This window comes from Myotis brandtii, unplaced genomic scaffold, assembly GCF_000412655.1.
Source record: "Myotis brandtii unplaced genomic scaffold, ASM41265v1 scaffold430, whole genome shotgun sequence".
In the NCBI taxonomy this organism is placed as follows: Eukaryota; Metazoa; Chordata; class Mammalia; order Chiroptera; family Vespertilionidae; genus Myotis; species Myotis brandtii.
Genome location: NW_005366456.1, coordinates 892,242 through 919,785, shown reverse-complemented (window position 1 = coordinate 919,785; position 27,544 = coordinate 892,242). Strand labels below are relative to the sequence as shown.

General features: G+C 41.1%; 2 protein-coding genes across 4 annotated transcripts in view; one reads left to right on the top strand and one right to left on the bottom strand.

Annotated features, from left to right (window-relative positions):
* The window catches only part of LOC102242776 (sorting nexin-15-like), a 6,115-nt gene extending 3,344 nt beyond the window's left edge, over positions 1 to 2,771 (bottom strand). Inside the window, exon 1 of the mRNA XM_005874282.1 lies at positions 2,765 to 2,771. Within this exon, the coding sequence (XP_005874344.1) occupies positions 2,765 to 2,771 (7 nt within the window). The remainder of the gene's footprint in view (positions 1 to 2,764) is intronic.
* The window catches only part of SYNPR (synaptoporin), a 279,096-nt gene that overhangs the window by 172,824 nt on the left and 78,728 nt on the right, over positions 1 to 27,544 (top strand). For all 3 annotated transcript variants that reach the window (XM_005874280.2, XM_014546129.1, XM_005874281.2), the window contains one exon: positions 5,236 to 5,360. In XM_005874280.2, coding sequence (XP_005874342.1) covers positions 5,236 to 5,360 — 125 coding nt within the window. The remainder of the gene's footprint in view (positions 1 to 5,235; positions 5,361 to 27,544) is intronic.

Sequence of the window (27,544 nt, the reverse complement as noted above, 5' to 3'; positions counted from 1 at the left end):
AATGCAGAGGGTGGAGAAGTGAACTCACTCAGTGTGGACAGCCAGGAATTGGACCCGAGCTCTGGTCCGCCTGATGCCAGGATTTCTCGTGTCACCACCTGGGGTGGGCGGCTGGGCAGGGAAATTGGTGGGAGGATATCCAAAGGTCCCTTCCACTCTAGGTTTCCATTCGACACCAAGAGAATGCTGACCCCCAAAGAATTTGCAGTTCCCTCTCCCCACTGACTTAATGTATTCTAGTTACTGGGCCAGGCTCAGCTGATACAATCTGAAGGAGTTGATTTCACACTCCCAAGTACAGAATCAACCATCCCTGTAATATGTCCCTCGCTCAGCAGGATCTGACGCTGCCGTGTTGTACAGATATTATCTGTTTAATCCTCACCTCATGATATTATTGAATTTGGTATTGGTCACACAGTATGGTTTCCCTTTAATCAGTAAGGACTGTGGGGAAAGGAGAAAGTTAACCAGAAATCCCACGGGCATCATATTTAACTCCCATACAACATCTTGTTCTCAGAACTCAATAGAAGTTAAAAATAAAACCACAGTGATGTGTGTGGTTTCAATAGTCTGATGCCTGCTTTCTATGCATTTAACATTTTGAGCCAATTAAATACATAATTATCATTCCATCTTAAGTTCATTACATGGTGGTATTAATAATATCTTACTATATATAAAGCACTTTAAAATAAGACAGAATGGTAACGGCAACTTCTCTGTAGCCATTCAGTGCTGAAATTACCAGGATTTGTCTTTCTACCCTCTGCTCCAACTCAATACACTTCAATATTTCAAGGAACTTTTAAAACAGGAAACTGTTGAAAGACATTATACTATTTATTGGGCCACATCTTTAATAGAGGAATATAATACTAATCAGGCACACAACCCTTACACGTGTGTAAATACCACATGAATCTCTGCATGAATTGAGAGGGGGCTGCACATGAGTACCTACTGCACCTCATTTAATTCTCTCCTTGATTCAGGGAGACAGAGGGTTTCCCTGTTTTGAGGTGAGGAAGCTTGGACAGGGAGTGCTATCGCCACAGCCACACCACAGGGCTTGGGTTCCCCCACTCCATTCCCACTTCTGGAAGACATGCCAGAGGTGCCATCCTGACACGGCACCAAGGGCTGAGACACCCAGTATTATCTGATGGAATCTAGGCTTAAGCATTAAACAATTAAACTCCCTTCCTCTTTATTCCTACCAATACAAAGAGCTGCCAGAGGAGCACTTGGTCATGAGAAGTAAGCACATGCATGCCACAGCGACAAGAGATCAGGGTCCCTGTGGCCCTGACATTCATGGGGCTTCGTCCCCAGAGTGCGGAGTGGGTTGCAGTAGCTTCTGAATGCCTCCCAAGTCCACAGGTGAATCAAACTAGGAAGGAAAGCAGTAAAAGCAGAAATCATCAGTTTTTCTGGAGCGCCTGGGTCTTGCTTCACTGTGGCTGGTGGTTGTATAGATTGGCTAGGGATGAATAAGTCTAAATTTCCTATTTGATGAAACATCTTATGAAAGCGCTCATCCACGTCTATTTACAGGAATAACATTAAAGAACATTTATTGAGTGGTTATCCTGTGCCAGGATCTGTTCTAAATGTTTTACACACACTAACTCATAGAAACCCATTTTGTTCTGACCATATCTACTATAGTTTTCTGGTCAAGTTATTTTCATTTTTAAAATCCTGATTTTAAAAACTAACAACTTAAAACTGCCATGCACACAAAAAGTGATCCACAGCCCTAACTGGTTTGGCTCAATGGATAGAGTGTCGGCCTGGGGACTCAAGGGTCCCAGGTTTGATTCCGGTCAAGGGCATGTACCTTAGTTGCAGGCACATACCCAATAGGGAGTGTGCAGGAGGCAGCTGATCGATGTTTCTCTTGATGTTTCTCTTTCATCGATGTTTCTAACTCTCTATCCCTCTCCCTTCCTCTCTGTAAGAAATCAATAAAATATATTTTTTAAAAAGTGATCCACAAAAGATTGCTTTCCTCGTGAAGGTTGTCTCATCAACCAGCCTTTGCCTACTAACGTTAAATGGCCAATTGGGACGGACAGTTCTGAGGCTCTTCTTCCTTCACTGAGTGAGTGAGGCAGCAGGTGTTATGGGTAACACCTGTTTTGCCTCCTGAGCAGGCCCTGGTGACCTTACCAGCACCAGCAGCCTTCTTGTCTACTCATATTATGAATAGCAAAATGACCCAGAGGACTTCATATCAATGCTATTGTATTGATGAGGAAATCCAAGACATGGGAAATTAAGCAACAATGCCAAAGTCACATTCCAGAGCCTGGTCACTTATAGTTATTGTAAGGCATCAATAACTCCTCCTGCAATGCAAAGTGAGCTAGTGTTTCTGATAGCAGGGGTGAGGGGGGGTGGAGAACCTTTTTTTCTTTTTTTTTGCCAAGGGCCATTTGGATATTTATATCATTCACGGGCTATACAAATCATCAACTTAAAAAATTAGCCTGCTATATTTGGTCAAGCATTTAATTAATTCAACCATAATGCCTTGGCAGTGCCAGACCAAATGATTTCGCGGGCTGGACGTTCCCCACCCCTGCTAATAGGGACCCCAACCTATGGCAAGAAGCTGAATTCCAAAAGTTAAAATAAATGGGAATATTACAGTGTGGGTCAGTGTGGTAAATGCATTTGATTGCCTTTTTTTTAATAGCAAAGAAATTCTTTTGAATTTAGTTACCCTAAGTGGACAAAGTTGGCATTTTCTTACTTGCCATCTTCGTCTATGCCTGCCCTCCCATCTTCTTTCTTGAAGACGTCTTTGAGATTCTGCTTCTAATTGTCAGTGCTTAATTCTCCCAGATCCAAGTTCTGTACCAGGCTAACCCATGACATTAATTGTTAACCAGTTGAACCTTTCAACAGTTGACTTAGAAAGAGCAACTCACACAGAGATGTGACCACCAAGGCTGGCTTGAGGCTCACACACACTGAGACCTGGTGCTCTGAAATGGCACCTCTCAGATACTCACCTACTCATCCCAACCCGTTAGATCTAAAATTCTCTGATCATAAGAACAATTCAAATATTTACTAATTCAAAATTCCTATTCTTTTTTCAGCTAATGTTGAACCCAACTAACGGATTAACTTATGATTTATGTATTGGGAACTGAAAGCTTTGTCAAACTATCAAGTTGAGGCAAAAAAAATATTTTTTTGTCTCAGTACAAATCGTAATGACTTAGAAGCCCCCACAAGGTTTGTGCACTTCTCAAAGGGTTCTGCAATAGCCCACATGGTCCAAGTGGATTATCGGTGCTCATCCCCTCAGCCCCAGCTCTGTGAGTGTGTCCTCGCCACACGTGAAGACCGGGCATCTCACTCACACCTGAGGCACATGCAGGAGTGGAGTACAAACCAAAATGGAGCGGGCGGATACAATGGAAGAACTAATGCATTTGTTAGAGGAAACACCCAGGGAGACTGCAAGTCTTACTTTCTTTGCTCTCAAAGCTTTTAGTGGTATTGTTGAAAAATCTATATTTAAATCTACATATAAACATCATCCTGAGCGTCTGAATAGTCTCCGAACTCAATATTTTTCACTTAATACTTTTACTAGCCTTTCTGTTTCTTTATACTTTCTAGCAGTGATATGAAATGTCTGAATGGAAGGGTATAATGAAAAAAAAAGCCAACAATACATCTCTAAAAGGCTTTATATTAAAGATGTGAAGAGAAAGAGGGATTAAAAAATATTTTTCTATTTAAAATCAGTAAACATAAAAACATGTCAATAGTAAATACAGATCAAGTTGTTTCTGGTGTTGGTGCTTTTAAGGATTAAAACAAACTGATGATATAAGTAGTAAGTAAGCTGCAGTTATAAATACATTATGGTAATTGCTCTTAAATGCATACACTGAGTTTGTTTTCTGGACAACTGGAAAGATCTATTCTTATTATAAACTAGAGGCCCAGAGCATGAGATTCATGCACTCGAGGGGTCCCTCAGCCCGGCCTGCACCCTCTCACAGTCCAGGAGCCCTCGGGGGATGTATGACTGACGGCTTAGGCCCACTCCAGACAGCCTTAGCGCTGCCGAGGAGGTGGGAGAGGCACCCACCACCGCTGCTGTGCTTGCCAGCTGTGAGCCTGGCTCAGGGCTTCTGGCTGAGAGGCGCTCCCCCTGTGGGAGAGCACTGTCCACCAGGGGACATCTCCTGCATTGAGCCCCCTGGTGGTCAGTGCATGTCATAGTGACCAGTCATTCTGCCGTTCAGTCAATTTGCATGTTATCTTTTTATTATATAAGACTAGAGGCCCAGTGCACAAAATTCATACACGGGTAGGGTCCCTAGGCATGGCCAGCGATCTGTGGGGTGATTGGGGAGCCCCTGCTGGCACCTGCCCTGGCTGGCCTGGCACTGCCCACTCACTGGCCCCGCCCTCCACCGCCGGTCACCTCCCTCTGCAGGCCGACCAGTGGGGTAATCGGGGGGTCCCCGCTGGCACCTGCCTTGGCTGGCCTGGGGCCTTCGAGCTGGGGGCAGCTCCTGCATTGAGCGTCTGCCCCCTAGTGGTCAGTGCACGTCATAGCGACTGGTCGTTCTGCCAGTGGTTCCACCATTCAGTTGATTTGCATATTAGGCTTTTATTATATAGGATTATGAGTTATTGTCCAAATAATGCAAAGCATTATTTTCACATGCTTTATCTTGATTAAAACTATCATAACAAAAAATTTTGATCTTGTCTTTTTAATAATTATTTATTTCAAAAGACAAACATAAAACCAATATGAACAACAACAACAAAAAGACAAACATGTTTATTGTAGAATAGAAAAATACAGATAAACAAAAAGAAGAAAGTCAGGAGACACCTCAAATTCTTCCCATCTGGAGGCGTCCATCATTAACCCCATGGTGCACAAAGCTTTCCACACTCTTTGGTGTGAAATGACATCTCCACCTTCTGAGGCCTGGCAGCCTTTACACACTCAAACACAGATGTTTGGCCTCATGTTCAGTTTATCTCCAGGCGAAGTCGCTCTAGCGTGCCAGACTGTTTCTGCAGATGCCACCTCCCTGTTCTCCACCATCACCCTGCCTTCATCTTCCAGCCTGAACCAAACGTTAGCAGAACCATAACCTCTCTCAATCCACCATGAAACTCCTGTTGATATTTCTCATTGGATCAGCATCATTCTAATAATTTTTGTTTTGTTCTTCACAGCTTTTTGCAATATTTGCATTTTCAACATGCGGTGGCTATTCTGGAGGCCTGCGGCTGAGTGTGGACTGTGTCAACAAGACGGACAGTGACCTCAGCATTGACATAGCGTTTGCCTACCCATTCAGGTAAGGCATGGTGGCTCGTGCCTGCTGGCCACGCAGAGAGGGCACTATCTTCCTTCCATCATTTCTCAAAAAGTAATGCAACCTCCCAGGGACTTCTGGGTAAACAGAAAGAATTCTGCCTGAGCCCACAAAATACCCCACAAGTAAAATGCCCACCTGCTATCCCTCCCTGAGAAGATGTGTGTTGTACCTTCAAACCAGAACTGATTCTCCTCCAAAAAACTGCTACAAGTAGTCCAGTATTGGGGGCTATCAACATGGAGACCTCAGTTATACAATCCTTTCTCCCATCCATAGTCCCAATCTTACGGTCTCCTAAGTTCTAGATAGGATTAATGTCATCTCTAACTTCATATTGACTATGCAATATTGGCTGATAATGTATCTAATAAGATTAATTTTTAATATTATTTCCAGGTGTCAGTCACTTTACTTGCTGTTTACTTGTTAATTTCATTTAGTCATCACAATGACCTTTGAGTGGAGCACAATTACCATCGCCATTTTAAAATAGGGAAACTGAGGCACAGATATGTTTGCTCACATTCCCTCGGCCAGTAAATGGCAGAGTTAGAGTTTGAGCCCACCTGGGTTGAGACCAGAGCTCATGTATCTATTGCTATACTTAGCTTGAGATAATTTCTTCAATATCTCTATAAATTCAGACTGAAGATAATACCTTATCTTTGTCTTTGCCTTATTCATAAAATACATGCCAGGGCTTGTCTTGAATCAGACATGTTGTGATTCCAATCCAGATCCAATGGGGATTAATTAAATTTAATTTTGAAATAATTTACTCACAAATTTTTGGCACCAGATAAGTAGTGTGATGTTTTTAAAACAACTTTCAACACAATGTTTGCATCTTATTAGTGCACTCTCTTGCTTACTTCAATTTAACAAACATGCATGGAGTAACCACATGGAGCCAGACACGGCACTGGCCCTGGAATTGCAGAGAAAGGTAGAGATTGAACCTCAACGCTTTTCTTACTCGGGCAAGTGCAGCACTTTCCCAAGTCTCTCCATGGAGCCCTGGATACTTCATGTTTCTAAGGAAGGAATAAAAGGAGGGTGACCAAGTGGGAGGGAAGAATTTAAAAATTATATAGTCAAATAAGTTTAAGAAGACTTCTTAGCACTTCGCCCTTCTAATGCACACTTTGAATCACCGAGAGAAGCACAGAAACGAGTTATTGAGAAAGTTGGAGCAGGGGAGGAAAGGGGCTTGAAGCATCCAGCTATTCTTTCTCAGCCCTCTTCCTGCCACACACAGAGCACCCTCCCCCAGTGCACTCCCTTACCCTCCACCCAACCTTACCCTGCTGTGCTATTCCTGTGAAATCTCCTCAGAACCCTAGGTCTCCTAGAAGTAATTTAAACCACTGTGCTAAAAAGCAAGAACGCTTTTGCCACTGTGCTTACCACATCTGTAAACATTTACTGTCTACTATTCAGGAACCTACTCAGCCCACAGAGTGCCTTGCAGTTTTGTCCAATTAATGCCCATCTAGGAAATACACATACCATTCCAAAGAGGCTATGTCTCACTAGAGGTGCAACTTCAATGATACATTTGGATATTTTAAAGTGTTGTGCCATTATCTTCTTGGAGAAGATCTGAGTAGTAAGCAATGGCATCGAGAACTTATGCAGATTATTTTGAAGTCATTAGTATCAAAAGAAGTTGGGTTAGCAAGATGTTAGGGATGTATATCATAAAAAAGTTATTTTCTCCTGGAACTTCATAAGCCATTGCCAATGATTTGATCATAATCTTGAAATAAAATGAGAGCACTCAGCTGCTTCAAACTATTCAGTCTGTTGCAAACATAAGGAACACAATAAACTCTAATGCCAAGTCATTGGAACAAAAACAATTACAGTAGTTCTCCCTTATCCTCAGGGGATACATTCCAAGACACCGGGTGGATGCATGAAATTTCAGAGAGTACCAGGCCCTATAGTATTTATAGGGCCTATAAATACATACCTATGATAAGATTTAATTTATAAATCAGGCACAGTAAGAGATTAACAACAATAAAATGGAATGATTATAACAATGTGGTGTGATAAAAGTTGCATGAGTTGCACTGTACTCCCCCTTCTTGTGAGGATGTGAGACGATACAATGCCCATATGATGAGATGAATTGAGGTGAATGAGGCATTATTAAGTAAAGTAAGGCTGACCTGAGTACAGCCACTGCCATATTGCTGCAGTCCATCTAATAACCGAATCGGCAGCTAAGTAGCTGGGAGCGTCTACAGCGGAGACGCTGGACAAAGTGATGATACACATCCTAAGCAAGACAGACACTGATGGCATGGGTTGCATCACGCTACCTAGAGCAGCACACAGCCTAAAGCCTATGAATTATTTATTCCTGGAATTTCCCATTTCATATTTTCCGACCTTGGTTGGCCATAGGTAACTGAAAAGTAAAAAGCAAAATTTCAGATAAGGGGGGATGGCTATCGCTTGTAAATGACCTCAAAGGAAGCTACTTAACTTTTTTTATCAGATGATCACATGTAGGATTATGTCAATTTAGCAAATGCTAGGTAATTTTTCTAAATATGTGCTGCTTCCAATAAATATGCCCAACCATGCGACTCCTTCACACCACTACATGTACTCATATCAAAAGGAATTTACATTCAGCAATATATCACTTTATTATGGAAATGAAATATTTCTCACCTGACCTTCCTTTTGATTTGTGGTTAAAATGAACAAGTAACATTAGATGTTTTCTCATCTACCAAAATGTACTAATCTGGTAAAAACTTTTTGACCAAAAAGTTTTGGGGGGAGGACTTCTGGATTTCTAGGTGGTGAGATTATGAGTGAATTAAATACAGTATTGTTTTTACATTTGTCTAGTTTTTGCAGATATTCTACAATAAGCTTTAGAGATTCTTTACACTGTGAATGTACTGAGGCAAACATAGTATAGCTTGAGCTATATAGACAAACTGCCTGGGTTCAAATCCCCCCGGTGCTACTACTTACTAGCATAGCTGTGTGATGTTAAGAAAATTGCTTACCGTTTCTGTTCCTTATCTGTAAAACAGAGACAGTGTCACCTATTTCACAGTAGTGTTGTAGTAAACGAGCAATATATGCAAAATGCTTAACCCAAGGCATAGCACTCAATAAGGTCTCTTTTAGTATATTATTATTACTTTCATAATCAAGAAAGGGTAATTCAAATGAGAGAACTAAAAGAGATCACTATTCTACTTAAATAGCAAAATTACTCTGAACAAAATAATCCCTTTATTATGTGATATTTCACCCAGAATGGGAGCTTCCCCAACCTTCTCTGTCCCAATATGCAACATTGAAAGGTGTGTACATATTTAACTGTCTTACATTTATTAACTTGCTCTTAGTTCTTATCTTTAAAGCTTATTTGGGTTGTCCTTGGAGGCATTATTATCAGGCTCATTGTTAGTTTCGTTTTTGTTTTTTTTCTCATTAAACTATTGGGAGAGTGGAAACCTCCCAAAATGACAGGACAGAGGACGCTCGGTGCCGTCAGCGTGATCCTGGTTGGTTGTTGGAATGAGTGGGATGGGAGAATGAAACTGTGAGTCTTGTGATTCTTGAAACAGAAAATTCGAAGGATGAGCCTCCGTGTGGAGGGAAAGATGAGCTGGGGCTGCTCATCTGGGCACCACTGTGCCAAGTTCTCCTTTTGTGACTCCAGCCGCCTGTCCTGCGTCAGAATTCCCCTCGCCTGTTTGGAGCGTGGGCACAGGTGGAGGTTGACGCCAGGCGAGCTGTGGAGTCCGGGCCATTATCTATAAATGCTGGCTCTGTCGGGGGGAAGGCATTTTTTCCTTAAGATCCATGCGCTAGAGCGGTGATAATGAACAATATTTTTTATTTTACCATAAGGGCCAATTCGGGGAAAGTAAGTATGTTAAGGGCTGCAATTTTTTTATATATCTTGTGTCCAGAAAATGCTTCATTTGCAATTACATTTAAGCATTCCTTTATTGTTTCTCATAACCAAAGGATTTCACTCTTTTTGGCTAAAGTTTTAGAAACTTCATTAATACAGTATCTCATTTCAATGTGCTTTAAAGTAAACTTTGTGTGTGATGAGATGCGATGATTCCATGGGCACAGAGTTGGGGAGATTTGAAGGTAGAGCAGCTAAAGGGCTGATGGTGGAACTCTTGCCAAACATCTGGCTTCAAATCCCGGTTCTGCCACCCAGCAGAGGAGCAAATGATAACCCCCCTGACTTTAGCTTCCCTGATTATAAGAAGAAAACAGTATCACTTTCCTCAGAGTGTGGTTGTGACGGATCAAATAAGTCATCTAAGTTAATTGTGTAACCCAGAGTCTGGCACACATCAAGTGTTCATCAGTTGTGTTATCCTGGTTGTTGACGTCATTAATAGCAACTCGTGCAGGGAGCTGGCACCAGACGACAGCTGTGGCCAAAGACAAGGACAGCCATTTCTGCAGTGAAGAGAGATGCTGTCATACGTAGGGAATGTCTGCAGAGATCACAGGAAATGGGGCAAAATGGCTGCTGGCATGATATGGGTCCAATGAAAAAAAATAATAAATGGCAAATTATTCTACTTTCACTTCACTCTGCTGTTTGCCGCCCAACATATGTAACTGCTAGTTTGGAACTCTTGTTGCAATACTTCCCCAAAAGAAGAGTGGTGGTGGAGAATTAGAGAGAAGGATGTCTTGGTTTGGGTTCTCCCGGAAGCTCACCCTGATACAGACATTTGTAATTTTTTGGACAGGTGATCCCTGGAAATACCAGTAAAGTGTGGGAAGTGAGACAGGGAAAGGAAGAAAGCCAATAAAGAGTGCATTAATGGGCAAGGTACCACTGTGGGCAACTGGGGAAACTGAGACTTCTCGAAACTGTGGGTAACATGCTTCACAGGAATTCAATCAGGCAGGCGATGAAGCTGTGGTAATTATCTACCTACTCCTGTTGGCCATTGGTCAAAAGTTGCTTCTGACCATGGCCAACCAAGCATGTGCTTGCAGCCCAAGAAAGCCTTCGGGCAGAGATCTTGGATGCTCACCTAAGACCATCCTTGTATACAAAAATGGTGGGTGCCAGAGAGATCCGGGTGGTCAACCGATGGCCTCTCATACAAGGGGGAGATTCTCTAATCATCTTTCCTACATCAGTGAGTGACCCCATGTTGGATCCTTTATTCATTCTCTCAATAAATATTCATTGAGCACCTACAGTGTACAAGGCCCTGAACTATGTAAGGCTTGGTTTATATTGGCTGGTAACGTGTACAGGACCCTTCCCTGGTGAGATTTATAATCATATGGAGATGAGAGAAAGACAGTAAAGATACACACACACACACACACACACACACACACACACACACGGTAGTGGTCATTTCTAAGAAGAGGGTGAACGTAGTTCAGAGATGGAAAGTGGGTGTTGATGGGTTTTGAGGGTTAAAGAACACCCAGCTATAAACACTCCAGCAGGGCTTCCCTGAGGAGATGGCATCCAAGCCATTCAAAAGAGAAGTGGAAAGAAAGTCCTGAGCAAAGGGAGTGGCATGGACAAGTCGAGAGGACAGGAAGGGGCCAGCGGGAGAAGCCCTTTTTCAATGAGCTGCTGGGAAAATCTCCCTGATGGCGTGACATTGCAGCGCAGACCTGCAAGAAGTAAGAGCGGGAGAGCCAGAGAGTGGTGCCTGGGAGCGATCAGGGCGGCGTATTCCAGAGAGGAGAGGGCAGGTGCGGAGGCCCGATGTCTGAGTTTGGGGACATAAACAAGTCATATCTGTATCAGTCAGGGTCCATTCAAAAGAGAGCTCATGTTAGGTGGCTCAGTTTATTAAAGTACTACAAGGAAGGAACTAGGTAGAGCTTTGATGATCGGAATCAAGAGGCAATCCAGAGGTTAGCACCTGTGGGAAGCCGCCCACACCCTGATGGCTAGAGCAGGGGTTGGCAAGTACCGACCATGAGCCAAATTCAGCCAGCCCACTGCCTGGTTTTATAGTTCACAAGCTAAGAATCTTCAAATGATTACATTGTAAGTACTACATAACTACCAACACAATATCCTCGGTTTTGTCTGCTGGCGCATAAAGCCCTTAAAAAAATAAGTTTACCGACTCCTGGGCAAGAGGCATAAAGGGAGGAGATGGTCTTATTAGAAGCACAGATGGGCCTGTGTGGTTGAAGCTGGGACCACAGAGGCTTCCAGGAGGAGTAGGAACCAAGGAAAAGATGCAGCCACTGCTGGAGATGCTGCCCAAAGAGCAAGAGGAAGAGGCAGAGAAATACCCTGGCTTCTCCCTTGCTCCTGCCCTCCATCTCCCACCAGAGCTCCCACTGGGAAAACCTAACTGCAAAGCAGTTGTTAGGGGAATCAGGCCCCAGAGATGCAGAGCAGAGCAGGAGAGGAGCAAAGCATGGAATTGAGAACAAACAAGCAATGGCTAGCACAGAGTTCCTCTCAGAACCTCAGTTTCTTCATCTACAAAATGAGAAAAGTGGGTTGAAGCTTTCTTAGGAGAGAATGAGACCCCTAATTACATGAAACTAGAAGCACAGTTGTACTTGCCCTCGGCCAGAGGGGCTGGTAGTGCCCCAGCCACTGCTACGTCAGAGAGAACAGAAAGAAATGTAAAAATTCAACAGAATTACTTTATACAGGTCTCTTTCTTTCAATTTCATGCGGCTTGCTCTGATATTTGTTCTATTTGCATAAAATCTGAACAGGCTTCTAAAGACCAGGGTTGGGGCACGTCTTGAAGATGATCGCAGGTTATGTAACCAAGGCGGTTGTGGAGCTCCCGAGGGGAGGTGGCAAGCGGCAGAGATGAAGTCAGCGGATGCTGAATGAGCCTCACTGTAGTTCTCAGTCACACTCTGCAGTGTTACAGGGCGGGCATGGCCAAGTGTGGTGGGCAGCACCTCATTACCTGGGAGAAGCTCCACACCCTAGAATGCAAAATTTTATACCTTTTGGAAAGGTATAAAAATCCATTCTTCCTTGCATCTGTTATCATTTCTAGAATGGGCATGGGAGAGAGAGAAAGAGAGACTGACTGTGAGTTTCCTAGCAAAGGACAAAGGCATTGGCCTATTTGACAGCCCAGAAAGGCCCGAAGGAAGCATCCCACTCACAGCTACATGTATGTCCTGTTCCTTGAAACTGTTAGATGCCTGATCCCTGGTCCCATGAAGCCCCTTCTGTTTCCTGCTCTTCCGGAACCAGAGAAATGTTGGAACATTCTTTGCAGCCCCTGGAGCTATCAAGCAGGTGTCAGTTGAGTGGCAGAGACCTGTGTTCCCTCTCCTGCCCCATCCCACCATCTCTGAGAGAATGGCGTCTCTCAGGGCCACAGGTCAAACAAAAAGGAGGCAAGAGCTCAAGCTGGTGGCTTGCCAGATGCTTACCAGTCAGAACTGAAAAGTAAAAGCCTCAGAGCCTGGGATTCGAGAAGCGACGTCTGTGAGGCTGGGATTCACATTCCTGATTCCCCACCCAGGATCCAGCTGCGGGCACTCAGGGGCCTGCACGGGAGTCAGGACTTTAGACTCTCCATGTGCCCCTGCCTGCATTTGTATCACATAGAAAAAAACGCTTGTGAAAAATGGAGATGCCAGTATCCTGCCCCAGACCTACCCGGTCAGCATTACTGCCTTGGGGCCCAGGATTGGCACTTACCAAAGTCCCCAAATGATCCTTAGACACGGAAATTGGAGAACTGGCGACTTAGGGAGAAATAGGTACAACTTCAAGCTCCAATTATCTGATAAAAAACAAGTGTGTGAATAGCAAATAGATGTTTCTATTTTCTGTTATTCCCAAATTACTAGTTGGGGCATATGTTACTCTTAGAATGGAAAAGAATAAACTGCCAAAAAAACAAAAAAAAACAAATGGTAATTTAAGCTGGATAGTAATGAGAAACCTACATCAATTGTACTACCTCCCCCCACAACTCATAATATGCTTTTGAGCATGTCCCCCTCAAAAGGGTGGAAATAGTAGTGGCCTTTCCCCCCAGGCCAAGTGGAAATAAAGGTAGAAATCAGGAAGTGGGATAAATATGCTAATTATTTCAGAGTGTGTGTGTGTGTGTGTGTGTGTGTGTGTGTGTAATGATTGACAGTTATTGTTATGGTCATTATCCCCTTGTCACAACAACACTGTAACAGGCAGAGCCAGACTATTTTATTTCCCCTTATACGGAGCAACACAGAGGCTTAAACTTTACTCAGGGTCATACAGCTAGTAAATTTCAACCTGGAACCTATCCACATCTTCTGGCTTCCATGGGTGTGTCGATGGAGTTGTCACTCCCATCCCAAACTCTCTTCTAACAATAATGAAAACCATGAAGAAGATGATGATGAAGGTGATGACAATAATCATTATCATCATCATCAAGTAAAAGCCACTATTTATTGATAATTTTACCTTCTAAGAAGAATTGTACAAAGCATATCACACATTATTATATCACTAGAGGCCCAGAGCACGAAATCATGCATGGGTACATTCCCTAGGCCCAGCCTGCAATCAGGGCCATCTTCCCCGGCTGCCGGCAGCCAGTCTCGCCCCCTGCTGCCACCCACCCAGGTTCCCAGTTTGCCATCAGGGTGTGGGGGAGGGACCAAGAGGTCAACTGGTCCCGCCTGCTTGTGGCCCCGCCCCCGCCGCAGGTTGCCCTCTGTATGTGGGGCGACCAGCAGGGCGGGGGCCTTGGCCTGGCACTGCCCACATCCCCCACCACCCACCCCAGTACCATCGGGGGATTGGAGCCTGCTGGCCCAGGGGAGGGACCGAGAGGTGATCAGTGCACCTCATAGTGACTGGTCGAGTAGTTGTTCTGGTTGTTCTGCCATTATGGTCGCTGGGCTTTTATTATATAGGATAACATCCACATGAGACAACATCTCTATGAAATAGCTTCTCTGAACTCCACCTGACAGGTGACAAAACTAAGGCTCATGGAGGTCGAGTGACTTGCCCAAGGTCATGCATCTGCCAAGTGGCAAGGCTGGACTTTGAGTATCTGCACTTGGCTAACACCAAGCTCTTCACCAGCGGCAGTGAGGTCTTTGAGCTGACAAACCCCCACAATTGCAGAGACTCCTTTCATCAGCCCTAGATGTATAGCCTACGCCCCACAGACAGGTGAGCTGGGCAGGCGAGAGGGATTTAGGGAATTCTTCTCAGGGACATGGTGTTCCTTGGGACTCAGAATTACTTTTCCAGTTGATTTCCCAAGTCCAGCAATAAACCCTGAAAGAAAAGTAATTCCAGACTGGATCTATTACAATCACCCATTTTTCTTCTTGCCTCTATTAAGAATTTGAAATAAATTACCTGTTGTGATACAGTTTGTAGAACTCTTTACTTTTTATTTTAAAAGATTCTGTGGTAAAGCAGCAGCTGTCACTTGGAGACTGAGTATTAAGGAGTCACATAAATGACAGGGTTTTCAAAGAACAAAGTTATTCCAAAGGGCTTAGTGCTACTGTAGGTTCTCAGTTCCCTGGCAAGGGGGTGAATGGAGAGGGAAGCAGGAGTTGGAGTCAAGAGGCCTCAGATACTAATCAGGAGACTTGAACATCCTTCATTATGATGAAGGCGCTTTAGTTAAAATGCTCGTCTGACACTGAGGTGTCAGAAATCAGGGGACGGTACAGAGAACCACTTTTCCTAATTGCAGAGTTGAGACTTCCCAGTACTCAGTCAGCTCTTGGACTCGTTAGAAGCTAGCTGAGAATTAAGCTTAACAACCTACATTTATGTTTTATTTTAGCGTACCCACCAAGGGTTTCATTTTCCATCATTTCTTTCATCCCCTTACATCCCATCATCTAAAACAGTTACACTTTTTAGAATATATTTTTATTAGAAAAAAAGAACACATATTTGTTCTAAAAATCCCATTATGCAGAAATGGGAAGTAAAATGAAGTAAAATATCAGAATCCCCACTAATGTAATTTCTCAGAGATAATCACTATCTAAAGTTTTGAGGTCTATCATTTTAGACATTTTATTTGCATGTACTCATTTTTTAATGCAAACTGTTTCTGGTGTAAACACTATTTTCCGAATTCTTAATTTTACAAAATTGTAGATATCTTTCCATGTCAGCCTTAATAGATCCACATTTTTTTGGCCTCATAGATAGACCATAATTTATTGCATAGCAAGACTATAACTTATTGCAAGACCATAATTTACTAAGCCAATCACCTACTGGTGGAAATTTAGGTTCAGTTTTTTCACTTATAAACAATGCTACAACTAACTTAGTTTCATAATTTCATTCTAAGATAAGTTTCTGGGGCAAAAGGTATATAAGTCTTAAATTTTTATAGAATTTGTCAATTCCTCCTCAGAAAGCAATTTATATGCCCACCAAGGAGGTATAAAGGTGCCTAGTTCTCCACAATCTTCCCAAAATGGAATATTATAAGTACATTTATTTATCAGTGAGAGTGAACATGTTTTATAATATAATTATTGAACGTTTATATTCCTGGCAAATTTTTTTTTAAAACAGTATGCCCATTTAAAAAATATGTTTGTTTTTATTGATTTCAGAGAGAAGAAGGGAGAGGGAGAAAGAGATATAAACATCAATGATGAGAGAGAATCATCCACCGGCTGCCTCCTACATGCACCCTCCTGGGGATTGAGCCCGCAACCCGGGCAAGTGCCCAGCCTGGGAATCGAATGGTGACTTCATGGTTTATAGGTTGGCATTCAACCACTGAGCAACGCCATCTGGGGCCATTTTTCTTTATATCTGATTTCTGGCATATGAACCTGATCACTTTCTCCCACCCCAGTTCCTTTATTAAATTAGTATTATTCAATTCACTCCTTTGAGATTTACTAATTGATACAACAAACATTCAGTATAGTGCCTGGTACTGTGCTTGGCAATGACTGAAATTTAAAAATGAAAAAAGAATAGGTAATCTTTTCATGGAGCTTAGTCTTTTAAAATAATACTAATACACGCGCTGGCCAGTGTGCTCAGTGGTTAGAGCACAAGCCTGCCACACCGAAGTTTGATTCCTGGTCAAGGGCATATAGCTGGGTTGCAGGTTTGATCCCTGGTATCGGTCAGGGAATGTGTGGGAGGCAACCAATGTGTCTTTCTCACATCAATGTTTATCTATCTATCTATCTATTTATCTATCTATCTATCTACCTATCTATCTATCTTTCACGCTCCCTCTCTCCCCTCCACTTTCTAAAAAACAATGGAAAAAAATATCTTCCAGTGAGGACTAAAAAAAAAAAAAGAGTAAGAAAACAGCTCTAATCATCACCTTCTCACAAAAGAGCAGAAGAAAATTCCTTCTTTTGAATCACCCATCAAAGCAAAATAAAAGAATACTAACCACTGATGAAATTAAGACACAGAGAGGTTATATGGCTCATCCCGGACCCACCGCAAGTCTTTGGTTATGCAGAAATTTGTACTAATGTCCCTGAAATCCTTATCCAGTACGACCATCACCCAGAGTCACAATGCAGATAATTAGAATGAAGACTTATTAATCTCTACTACTGAAAAGGAGGCCTATAACAAATTGCCTAAATTAACAAATGAATATTTACACTGTATGATAGGACATTTGAGGAATTCATATACCAAATTAGTTTACATCATGGTGCTCAATAAGCCCTCATTAAATGTTGACATTGCCCAATAGTGGTTGCAAAGAGAACTCATTTGCCAACCCCTGTTCTCTCACAGATACAAAGTATCATAAAAGAGCTTGTCTTTGGGTTAATTTTCAATCATTTATTTTTATTTATTTCTATGTTTAGTTTATTCCTCACCAAAATGAGAAGAGACTGCTTTCTCCCATCTTTTCACAAGTCACCACAAGCAATTGTTAAGAGTAAATACTACAGAGAATGCACAATTAAATATGATTTTTTTTTTTGCCATCATCTTAGACTGATGTGGCCTTTACCATTTTCAAACCTGAAATTACTACTCTGATTACCATGGTCTCTAAGGTGGAATTCAGTCTCTTCACAGAGTGAGCGTTGTCTAAAGAATGATAAAGTTTAATGTTCCCTTTTGTCAGACAAAAAAAGTGAAGCATAATATCCCATATTGGAAGAACAAGTGCCATAGAAGAAAATGAACATAAATGCCTTATGTCGTGCAAGACTGAAGGAAAACATAATGTGAATTACTTTCTTGCTCAGGCTCATCACTAGCGCCCAGACGACTGTGTTTCTATATTTTTAAAAATCATTTCAATTTTCAACTAAATGCCTCTAACCAATAAACAGTGTGTAGCTAGCACTTTTTATAATGCTTTCAGGAAGAGAAATATGGACAGTCTGAAAAAAAGCAAAGCACACGCAGCTGTCTTTTCAAAGTACCACTGAACATCACCAGGAATCCTTAGAGACTTGTTGAACTTTTGAACTTAACCATTTACCCATTTGATCAGTAAATGTGCTGAGCATGTGACCAGAGAGCATAGGGTGCTTGCCCTCTACTGCAACTCGTCCTTGTGGCCCCACCCATCTTAGTTAATTGGGCCACATTAGTTAGTTGGCCAACATTAGTTAGTTGGCCCCATTAGTTAGTTGTTCAACAATCTATGAATGGTTGCTGGGACAAAGAAAGACTCATTCATTCATTGAGCACAGTTTTTTTTAGAATGCCTGCCTTGTGCAAGGAACTGTTCTTGGTGCTGGAGATCCAGTGGAGGACAAGATAGATTGGTGGTAATGAGGGGAAGGAAGAGAGGAAAGAAACAAGTAAACAAGCAGAAGACCTAGATCATGTCAGAAAACAGAGGCAATAACAAAAATTAAACAGTGACATGATGGAGAATAACTGGGAAGGGGTATGAATGGAAGTCCCTTCCAGGAGGGGACATTGGAGCTCAGACCTGAAAGACGAACCATACAAAGATCTGGAAAGACATTTGTGCAGACAGAACAGCAGGTGCAGAGACGGGCAAGAGAGGAGGGGGACCAGGTACGGTAGAGGAATAGATGGCGGAATCGTGCAACAAGAACACAGGATAAGGAGAAGAGTGGGGTGCAGCAAGGCAGGTAGGAGCCAATATCAGATAGGGCCTCATGAGCTATCTAAGACCCTTGAGTTTTATTCTAGATGCAATGGAAATTCTTTGCTTAAAGTAGGAGAGTGACAAGGTCTGATTTACATATTTTAAGAATTATTTTAGCTGCTCTGTGAAAAATATATATTTTTTAGTGGGACAAGAATAGTTAAATGACTATGAATTAATCCAGGCAAAAGATGATGATTCCTTAAATAAGGGTTTCAGTGGTTGAGAGGGAGAAACCTGGAAAGATTTAGGATATACTTAAAGGTATGGTCCATAGAATGACAGAAAGGATTATGGAGAGAAGGTAAAGCAAATTATGCAAATTAAGAACTGGAAGGAGTATGGTGGGGGGTTTGTGGGGCAAGGATCAATGGGACATATAAAGTTGAGATACTTAATGGACGTATCAGTTGTTTATTTTTTAAACAAATGAATGAACCACCTGTTGTAGAAAGCTCTATAGGTGACTGTTGGGCAATGCTGGCATTTAAAAGCCAAAAGAAATATTTTCTCCTCTAAACTGTGTTCCAGAATGCTTCAGCGCCTTTTAATCTTCTCTAAGCTTGCCTTCCCTTATTATCAGCAAACACACAATTTAGACTGTGCTCTGAATAATTTCCAATTATTTATAGCAAGTGTACAATGGCATCCCCAGGGAAGGCACCTTTTCATCAAATGTGTGAATTAGGAAACAGACTGTACATGATGACAGTGTGGCATGAGCAAAGATTAGTGCCCCTTATGGACTGCAGTTTCGTCTAAGATAAGTCAACTCTCTGCATCTACTTCCTAATTTGGGAAATGGACCTAATAATCCCTATTTAGTAAGTTTTTTGTGAAATTTAGTGAAGCAATTGCAGTTAATTGCTTATCATAGTGCCTGATACAAACCAATAATGTTTTAATTCTATAAATAATCTTAAAGGGAAGTCAGTGGCTCAAATCAGGTGACAAGTCTGAAAACAATAATGGATTGATAGATATCAATAGTATTTTGATTAATTTATATGAGTAGGATATTGCATCCAATAACTCTAGGATGTCCAGCAATAATGTAGATTGTAGATTATCATGTCCTAAACAATATTCTTATATAACATGTACTATCCCAGACCTCTGTAGAATAGACAGTATGTCTAACAAGGTGACCTTTCCACAAGTTATTTTTGTTCAAAACTATTTTACAAAATAATGTGTTGGCAATGTTGTAAATCTTATATGCATGCATGTATTTTGGCCATGTGTCAGTCTGAGTATTTAGGCCTTTGAGAAGGTAATAAAATGAAGGGCTTTTTCCAATACTCATTTTCCTCTTGAAGTGTAAACAGTGTTAGATTCAAAGACCAGCCCATGAACTCCACATGGCATCTGTTTGAAATGAACAGCACAGATGCAAGGTTAGTAATTAACAGAGACTGCTACAAAACTGAATAGAAGCTACAGTGTGTCTTGACTATCGAGGCTTGAAGAAAAGCAGTTTTTCATTAGCAACAGAGACCAGGGTGAGAGAGGCTTCTCTGAGCATCCTGAAAGTTGCTTTGGGAATGTTTAGGACCATAGAAGTTAAAGGGAAAGTTCTGTACAGCATCTCATTGGCTTTCTGAATGTTTGTCTTTTCGTTGCCAGGAGCCTGTCTTTATCACCTGTACAGTCAGCCAAGGGCAGGGGGCTGGGGTGGGGAGGAGTCCTTTTGTGGCTCCTGTGGACAGAAGTTTGTGGGGAAGAAACAGGAAACAGAGTGAGACAGCAGAGAGATTGCTGAGATGACTGAGAAAGAGGTGAAAGGTGGAAAAAGGAGATAGATTATTGAAGAGACTTAGGCTGATTGAAAGCCAATAATGAACTGGGAACAGAGGGGAAAGAGAGTGTGGGGCATGGGATAAGTGATCCGTGATAACAGCTCCCATTTACTGAGCCCCCATCCTGTCCCAGGACCAGGCCACATTCTTTACACACACACATCATTGTCACAATTAAAGCCACTATTAGTCCCATTAATAAATGAGAAAACCAAGGCTCAGAAGTTGAGGTTGAACCATATGAAATTGCCATTTTTATTAATCAACAGTTGGTGAATATTAGCAATTTCATGTGGTTCAAAGTAAAATCTTTATTTTTTTAAATTTATTTATTGATTAAGTTATTACATATGTGTCCTTATCCCCACATTACCCCCCATCCCCCCACTCATGCCCTCACCCCCCTAGTGTCTGTGTCCATTGGTTAGGCCTATATGCTTGTATATAAGTCCTTTGGTTGATCTCTCCCCCTTATCCCCACCCTCCCCTACCTTCCCTCTGAGGTTTGATGGTCTGATCAATGCTTCTCTGTCTCTGGATCTGGATACAGAAGGAGCACATTTTGAAATGAGGTTTCAAATGCATCTGTACCTGGCTCCACAACACGAATTCTTTCCACACTTATCCATACAATACTGCAGGGAAGAAAAAAACATACATGTTAGGGCAGACACTTGCATCGACAGGACCCCATGTAATTATGCAGCGGCCACAGGGAAGGAATGGTGGACAGCTTTTAGAGCAATGTAGAGGTCAGCGTATAGAGCAGGACACTCATTTGAATGCACGGTTTTTTTTCCATGTCTGCTACTTGTAGCTCAAAAGTTGCCTATATTAAATACTCGGTATGTATAAAAATGTTAATGCATATAGTGAAGGCCATGTCTACAATAACATGCGTGTGTGTTGTAATGCGATTTAGTTACACCATAGACATTTAACCACCCTCACTCTATAAGAGCATGATTTTATCGGTTATGAATAGCTGTGTCTATTGCTCCATTCCAGTCGGTTCTATGTTGTCAACAGCATTCTAACAGCGAGATGAGTTCAATCGATGACATTAATGCCCTGTAGAGGGCCCCTGTAGATCCTTTTATTAGTTTTTATATTTTCATGTCCCTGAAGATTTCATCCCTGAGCTGAAACCTCTTCCCATCAATAAATGCACCTCCCTCTGCTGTCCTGGACTTATTTTTCATTCTTGCTGGATATTAAGACAACACAGACATTATTCCTGTGCACATTGTTGCCCTCAATCTTATGATCCCTTCCCTCCCTTCCTTCCTCCCTTCTTTCCTTTCTTCCTTCCTTCCTTCCTTCCTTCCTTCCTTCCTATTTTTCTTCCTTCCTGCCTCCCTTTACTCTTCCCTCCCTCCCTCCTTTCATTTTCCTCTTTGGGATTCAGCCTTGTAGAGCAAATCTGTGAGAGGAATTGTTGATGGAACAGGCCTTTGTATCCTAAATTGGCAGTGGGACAGGCCTGGGGGTGCTGGTGGAGGAAGTATGCTTCTTTTCAAGTTTATAGTTCCTACTTCTCAGTAGAGTGCCACAAAAACAAAATTTACCAATTGCATGCTACAAAATATCCCCATGTCCTTTCTCAAATATTTTGAGAAAAACTGTTTTGTCCCCATTAGGTGGATGAGTTAGATCAGTAAGCCCCAAAATAGTTTTTGAGAAACATTAGACCTATGAAATACTTTTTATTTTTCATTATTTTACATGTATTATATTTATTTATTAACATTTCTCTTTTATTGACTTTATTGGGGTTACATTGGTTAATAAAATCATATAGGTTTCTAGTGTACAATTCTATAATACATCTGAATATTGTATTGTGTGTTCACCACCCAAAGTCTAGTCTTTTTCCATCACCATTTACCCACCTTTACCCTCTTCTACCTGGCCCCCTTCCCTCTGGTTTTAAAGAGAGTATTCATACTATTTCAAAGAGACAGCTGCATTCCTATGTTTGTTGCAGCATTATTCCCAATAGCTAAGACATCAACCGATGAATGGAGAGAGAAAATGTGTGTGTGATGGAATATTACTAAGCCATAAAAAGAAGAAAATCCTACCATTTGCAACAACATGAATGGACTTTGAAGGGATTAAGGAAAGTTAAGTAAATCAGACAGAATATATAATATGTATGATTTCATTTTTATGTGGAATCTAAAAAAGTGAAATTCATAAAAGCAGAGTAGAATGGTGCTTTTCAGGGGCTAGGGTTGGGCAAATGGGGAGATGTTGATCAAAAGGTATAAACTTCCAGTTATAAATGAATAAGTTATGGGGATCTATTGTACATCATGGTGATTATAGTCAACAATACTGTATTTTATACTTTGAAGTTGCTAAGAAAGTGCATCTTAAATATTATCACCACAAACACAAAAAAATACATGAGATGATGAAGGTATTAACTTACCTAATGGTGGTAATTGTTTTTACAATATATCAAATCATCATGTTATACATCTTAAACTTACAGTGTTAAAAGCCAATTGTATCTTGATAAATCTGAAAAATAAATACATTATGAGAGACTGGAAAAAGAATTTAAATGCTGTTGAGGAATACCATTTATTGGCCACCTTTACAATGTACTTTGTAATAGTAAAGGCTCTGAGCAGTCATGCATAGATAGATAAATCTCTGTTAACCTACCATTTCCCATAGTCATTTGATCTTAAAACCTTTCTTAAAAATCTAACATTTACTAACATCACATAGTAGTCTTCCATAGAACACATTTTGGAAATGTTGAATTTGACCCTGGAATATTTTCATTCTAACTGCAAAAGAAGAGCTCTATCTCTTAAAAGGATCATTTACAAATAAAAATTAAAAGCTTTCATGCTGCTTCCAACACATATTTTTTTAATTCATGAGCCAGTCTTTGACAGGGTAGAAATGATGTTTTATGAGTTAATACATTCAAATGTATTATGTCCATTCATCAGTCAATATATATACATGGTGTCCCCAAAAATGTATACACACTTTAACAGCTGATAGCTCCGATTTGAAAATGAAATGTGTTCTAATAAACACTGTATGTATGTGTGTGTGCATATATACATATAATGTACAGGTAGTCCCAGAAAAATGTATACACACCTTTGGAATAATTACTAATTCCAATGGGTTAAATCTGAAAAGAAAGAATCATCAATTGAGCTATCAAAATTGTATGTATATACATTTTGGGGACCTCCTATATATTGATCACCATGATATCTTTTTTTTAAAATATATTTTTATTGATTTCAGAGAGGAAGGGAGAGAGATAGAAACATCAATGATGAGAGAGAACCACCGATCGGCTGCCTCCTGCAGACCCCCCACTAGGGACCGAGCCCACAACCAAGGCACGTGCCCTTGACTGGAACGAAACTCAGGACCCTCCCAATTGTATCTTGATAAATCTGAAAAATAAATACATTATGAGAGACTGGAAAAAGAATTTAAATGCTGTTGAGGAATACCATTTATTGGCCACCTTTACAATGTACTTTGTAATAGTAAAGGCTCTGAGCAGTCATGCATAGATAGATAAATCTCTGTTAACCTACCATTTCCCATAGTCATTTGATCTTAAAACCTTTCTTAAAAATCTAACATTTACTAACATCACATAGTAGTCTTCCATAGAACACATTTTGGAAATGTTGAATTTGACCCTGGAATATTTTCATTCTAACTGCAAAAGAAGAGCTCTATCTCTTAAAAGGATCATTTACAAATAAAAATTAAAAGCTTTCATGCTGCTTCCAACACATATTTTTTAAATTCATGAGCCAGTCTTTGACAGGGTAGAAATGATGTTTTATGAGTTAATACATTCAAATGTATTATGTCCATTCATCAGTCAATATATATACATGGTGTCCCCAAAAATGTATACACACTTTAACAGCTGATAGCTCCGATTTGAAAATGAAATGTGTTCTAATAAACACTGTATGTATGTGTGTGTGCATATATACATATAATGTACAGGTAGTCCCAGAAAAATGTATACACACCTTTGGAATAATTACTAATTCCAATGGGTTAAATCTGAAAAGAAAGAATCATCAATTGAGCTATCAAAATTGTATGTATATACATTTTGGGGACCTCCTATATATTGATCACCATGATATCTTTTTTTTAAAATATATTTTTATTGATTTCAGAGAGGAAGGGAGAGAGATAGAAACATCAATGATGAGAGAGAACCACCGATCGGCTGCCTCCTGCAGACACCCCACTAGGGACCGAGCCCACAACCAAGGCACGTGCCCTTGACTGGAACGAAACTCAGGACCCTCCGGTCCACAGTCCGACACTCTATCCACTGAGCCAAAAGGCCGAGGGCTGATATCTTAACTTAGACAATCTAATGCTGAGATAAAGATCTAAGAGCTAGTGTCTAATGAGATAGCAGTGTTGATCACATGAAAATGGATGGGAGGAAAGGGTCAAAAATGACTCCTATAATTTTATCTTGGGTGACTAAGTAATTAGCAGATTATAAATTGAATGTGTGTCTTAATTATGCTCCATTTTTTCTTAATCGTAAATAGATCATTCATGAATATGTGGCTAGACGAAATCTATTAATGAGTGGACTTCTCAGTCTTATGCCCCAGCACCTCACCCACTAGGCATTGCCTGTTTTGCTTGCTCCCCTCTCCTGCTCTCTGAAGAGGGAAAGTACAGAATCTGGATAGTGACCAAGATGGTGCAGACAAAACAACATGGATGAGCTTGAGCTCTTCCAAGGCCGTCAAATGAATGTTTCCCAAGGGTGAGAGAGCATTGGAAGCTGTATTAAGAGTTACTGTTGTAGAACCCATTTGATGTTTAAGAGAATCAAGTGTAATGACTGGGATTTAAAGTAAGCTACACTCTATTACACAGTGTGGGGCAAAAGTAGAATTATCATTGTTTGTATGGAAAATCGTACACTAGTTAATAAATAATAATATAAGAATAAACTGTTTTGCATACTCACAACTGTCAATCTACTTTTGTCCCACCTTGTGTATGACAGTTCATGATCACTGGGCTATGCGAACCTCGGCTTGATAGATAATGAGCCAATTCCAAGGAGGCTGCAAACTCAGATACTAGCAGGCCCATGCAAGTGGCATTGCTGCCTAAGCAGGCAGGGTGGGAAAATGCCACAGAGCAAAGGGAATGATCGACAGCCACTCCCATTAGCTCCATGAGGAACTGGCCTCAGATGCCAACAACAGTGCAGGGAAATGATAGGAGAAACTGGATATTTGTATAATTTCAAAGTATCTCACCCAAGATATTTATAATTTAAAAAGGAAAACTAACGTTACAGTGGAGAACCCAGCAGACACCACCTTACCCAAGTGGTCAAAGTTGATGTCACCAGGATTAAGGCGTATTGACATCATGGAACCCTTGATATGATGCACTGTGATCACAAAGGTCTTCTGTGGTCTTCTTGCTACAAATGCATAACTTTAAGATGAGGAAAAAATCAGACAAATCCAAAATGAGATATTCTGTAAAACTAACTAGGTATTTATCTGAAGTGCCACAGCCAAGGAAAACTAGAAACTGTCACAAATTGAAGGAGACCAAAGAGGCATAACAACTTAAATGCAATGTGGGATCCTAGACTGGATTCTGGAACAGAAAAAGGACATTAAGAGGAAAACTGCTGAAATTTGAATATGATCTATAGTTTAAAGTATTATGAGATATTAGCATTAGGAGAAGTTGGGCAAAGGATATACATGAACTCTCTATACTATGTTTTTTGCAAATTTTCCGTCAGTCTAAAATTAGTTCAAAATCAAAAGTTAAAAAAATAAAGATGGCAGAAAAAAAAGAAATAATGAGGTTAAGAAACTCTAGCACAGCACTGGCTGATAGAAATACATGCACAGGAGTCACATACATCATTTAAAATTTTCTAGTAGCCAAATGAAATGGGTAAAATTAATTTTAATAATATCCAACATATTACCATTTCAACATGGACTCAATATAGAAAATTATTAATGGAATCTTTTATATTATTTTTTTGTCCCAAGTCTTCAAAATCCAGTCTCAATTTGGACTAGCCTCTTTTCCACTTCCCAGTAGCCACGAGTGGCTGGTGGCTACCATATTGGACAGCACAACCCCAACCCCACCCACGGCCAAGACACATTCTCTCTGCATCTTTTCTTTCTGCTTTTTTCTAAGAGGGTTTTGTTCGTTCTTACTACGGACTCCTCTTTCCTTCCTTTACTCACTTGTGAGCATTTCAGTGTTCCAGGTGTTTTCTGCACAAAACTGACAAAAATCTCCAACTCCTTGAGCTCCCACTTTGAATAGAGAGTGATTGACATACACAGTAGCTATAGTAAATAAGTAGATGATATAGTAAGTGGGAAATAGTATGTGTATGTGGGTGGATGGGGCACAGAGCTGGGTAGGTGACTCAGCTATGCTGGGGGTAAGAAAGCTAAAAGAGGCAGGACCTGAATCCAAGCCCAGATCACCCTGCCTTCATTCCGGTTCTTTCCATACTTGAGTTTCAACAGACTCTTTTGGATGGAGAGAACAATGGGAAAGCAAAGACAATGCTCTGCTTTGACTTATTTAGCACTTAATGGAGCCCAGGCCCCGGGCAGAGACTTGGCTGCCGTTTCAACCTCTGGTTTGCAGGAGGTGGCAGCACTCTGAGCGGCCAGCCCTTCAGCTGAGCAAAGCAAAAGCAGGGACGAGGCACCTGTGAGGACAAGGCTACCAGCACAGGGTTTGGGTTTATGCAGCCACTGCAGTTTCTTGACAGAGCCCAGAAGGGTTTAATTATTTTATTTCCCTGAGATTTGAATAATTTATCTACAGCCTGGTGGATTTAACATATTTTAAAAATTGATTACTTGCTAGAGGATTGTAATAGAGTGTGAGTTTTCTTATTTGTTTATTAAACTTCAGCTCAAGAATAAATAGCTCTTCATATTGAAATACCTTCCAATCCCAGTTCCTTATGCTCTGGGATGTGAGAAAAGAGTGGCAGCCAGAAATATGTGTGAGTAATTTCGCACCTCTGCTTTTCGGAGTCTGAGATACCTTCAACAGGGTAAAATAGAGGAGGTACAAAGTGTGTGCACACGTGTGTGTGTGTGTGTGTGTGTGTGTGTGTGTGTCCTGCATCTGATTATGCTATGTCCTTGTTGGAATGCAGATTCTCAGGCTTAGCCCCAAATCTCCAGCTTCCCAATCTTTAGGGCGGGAGGTG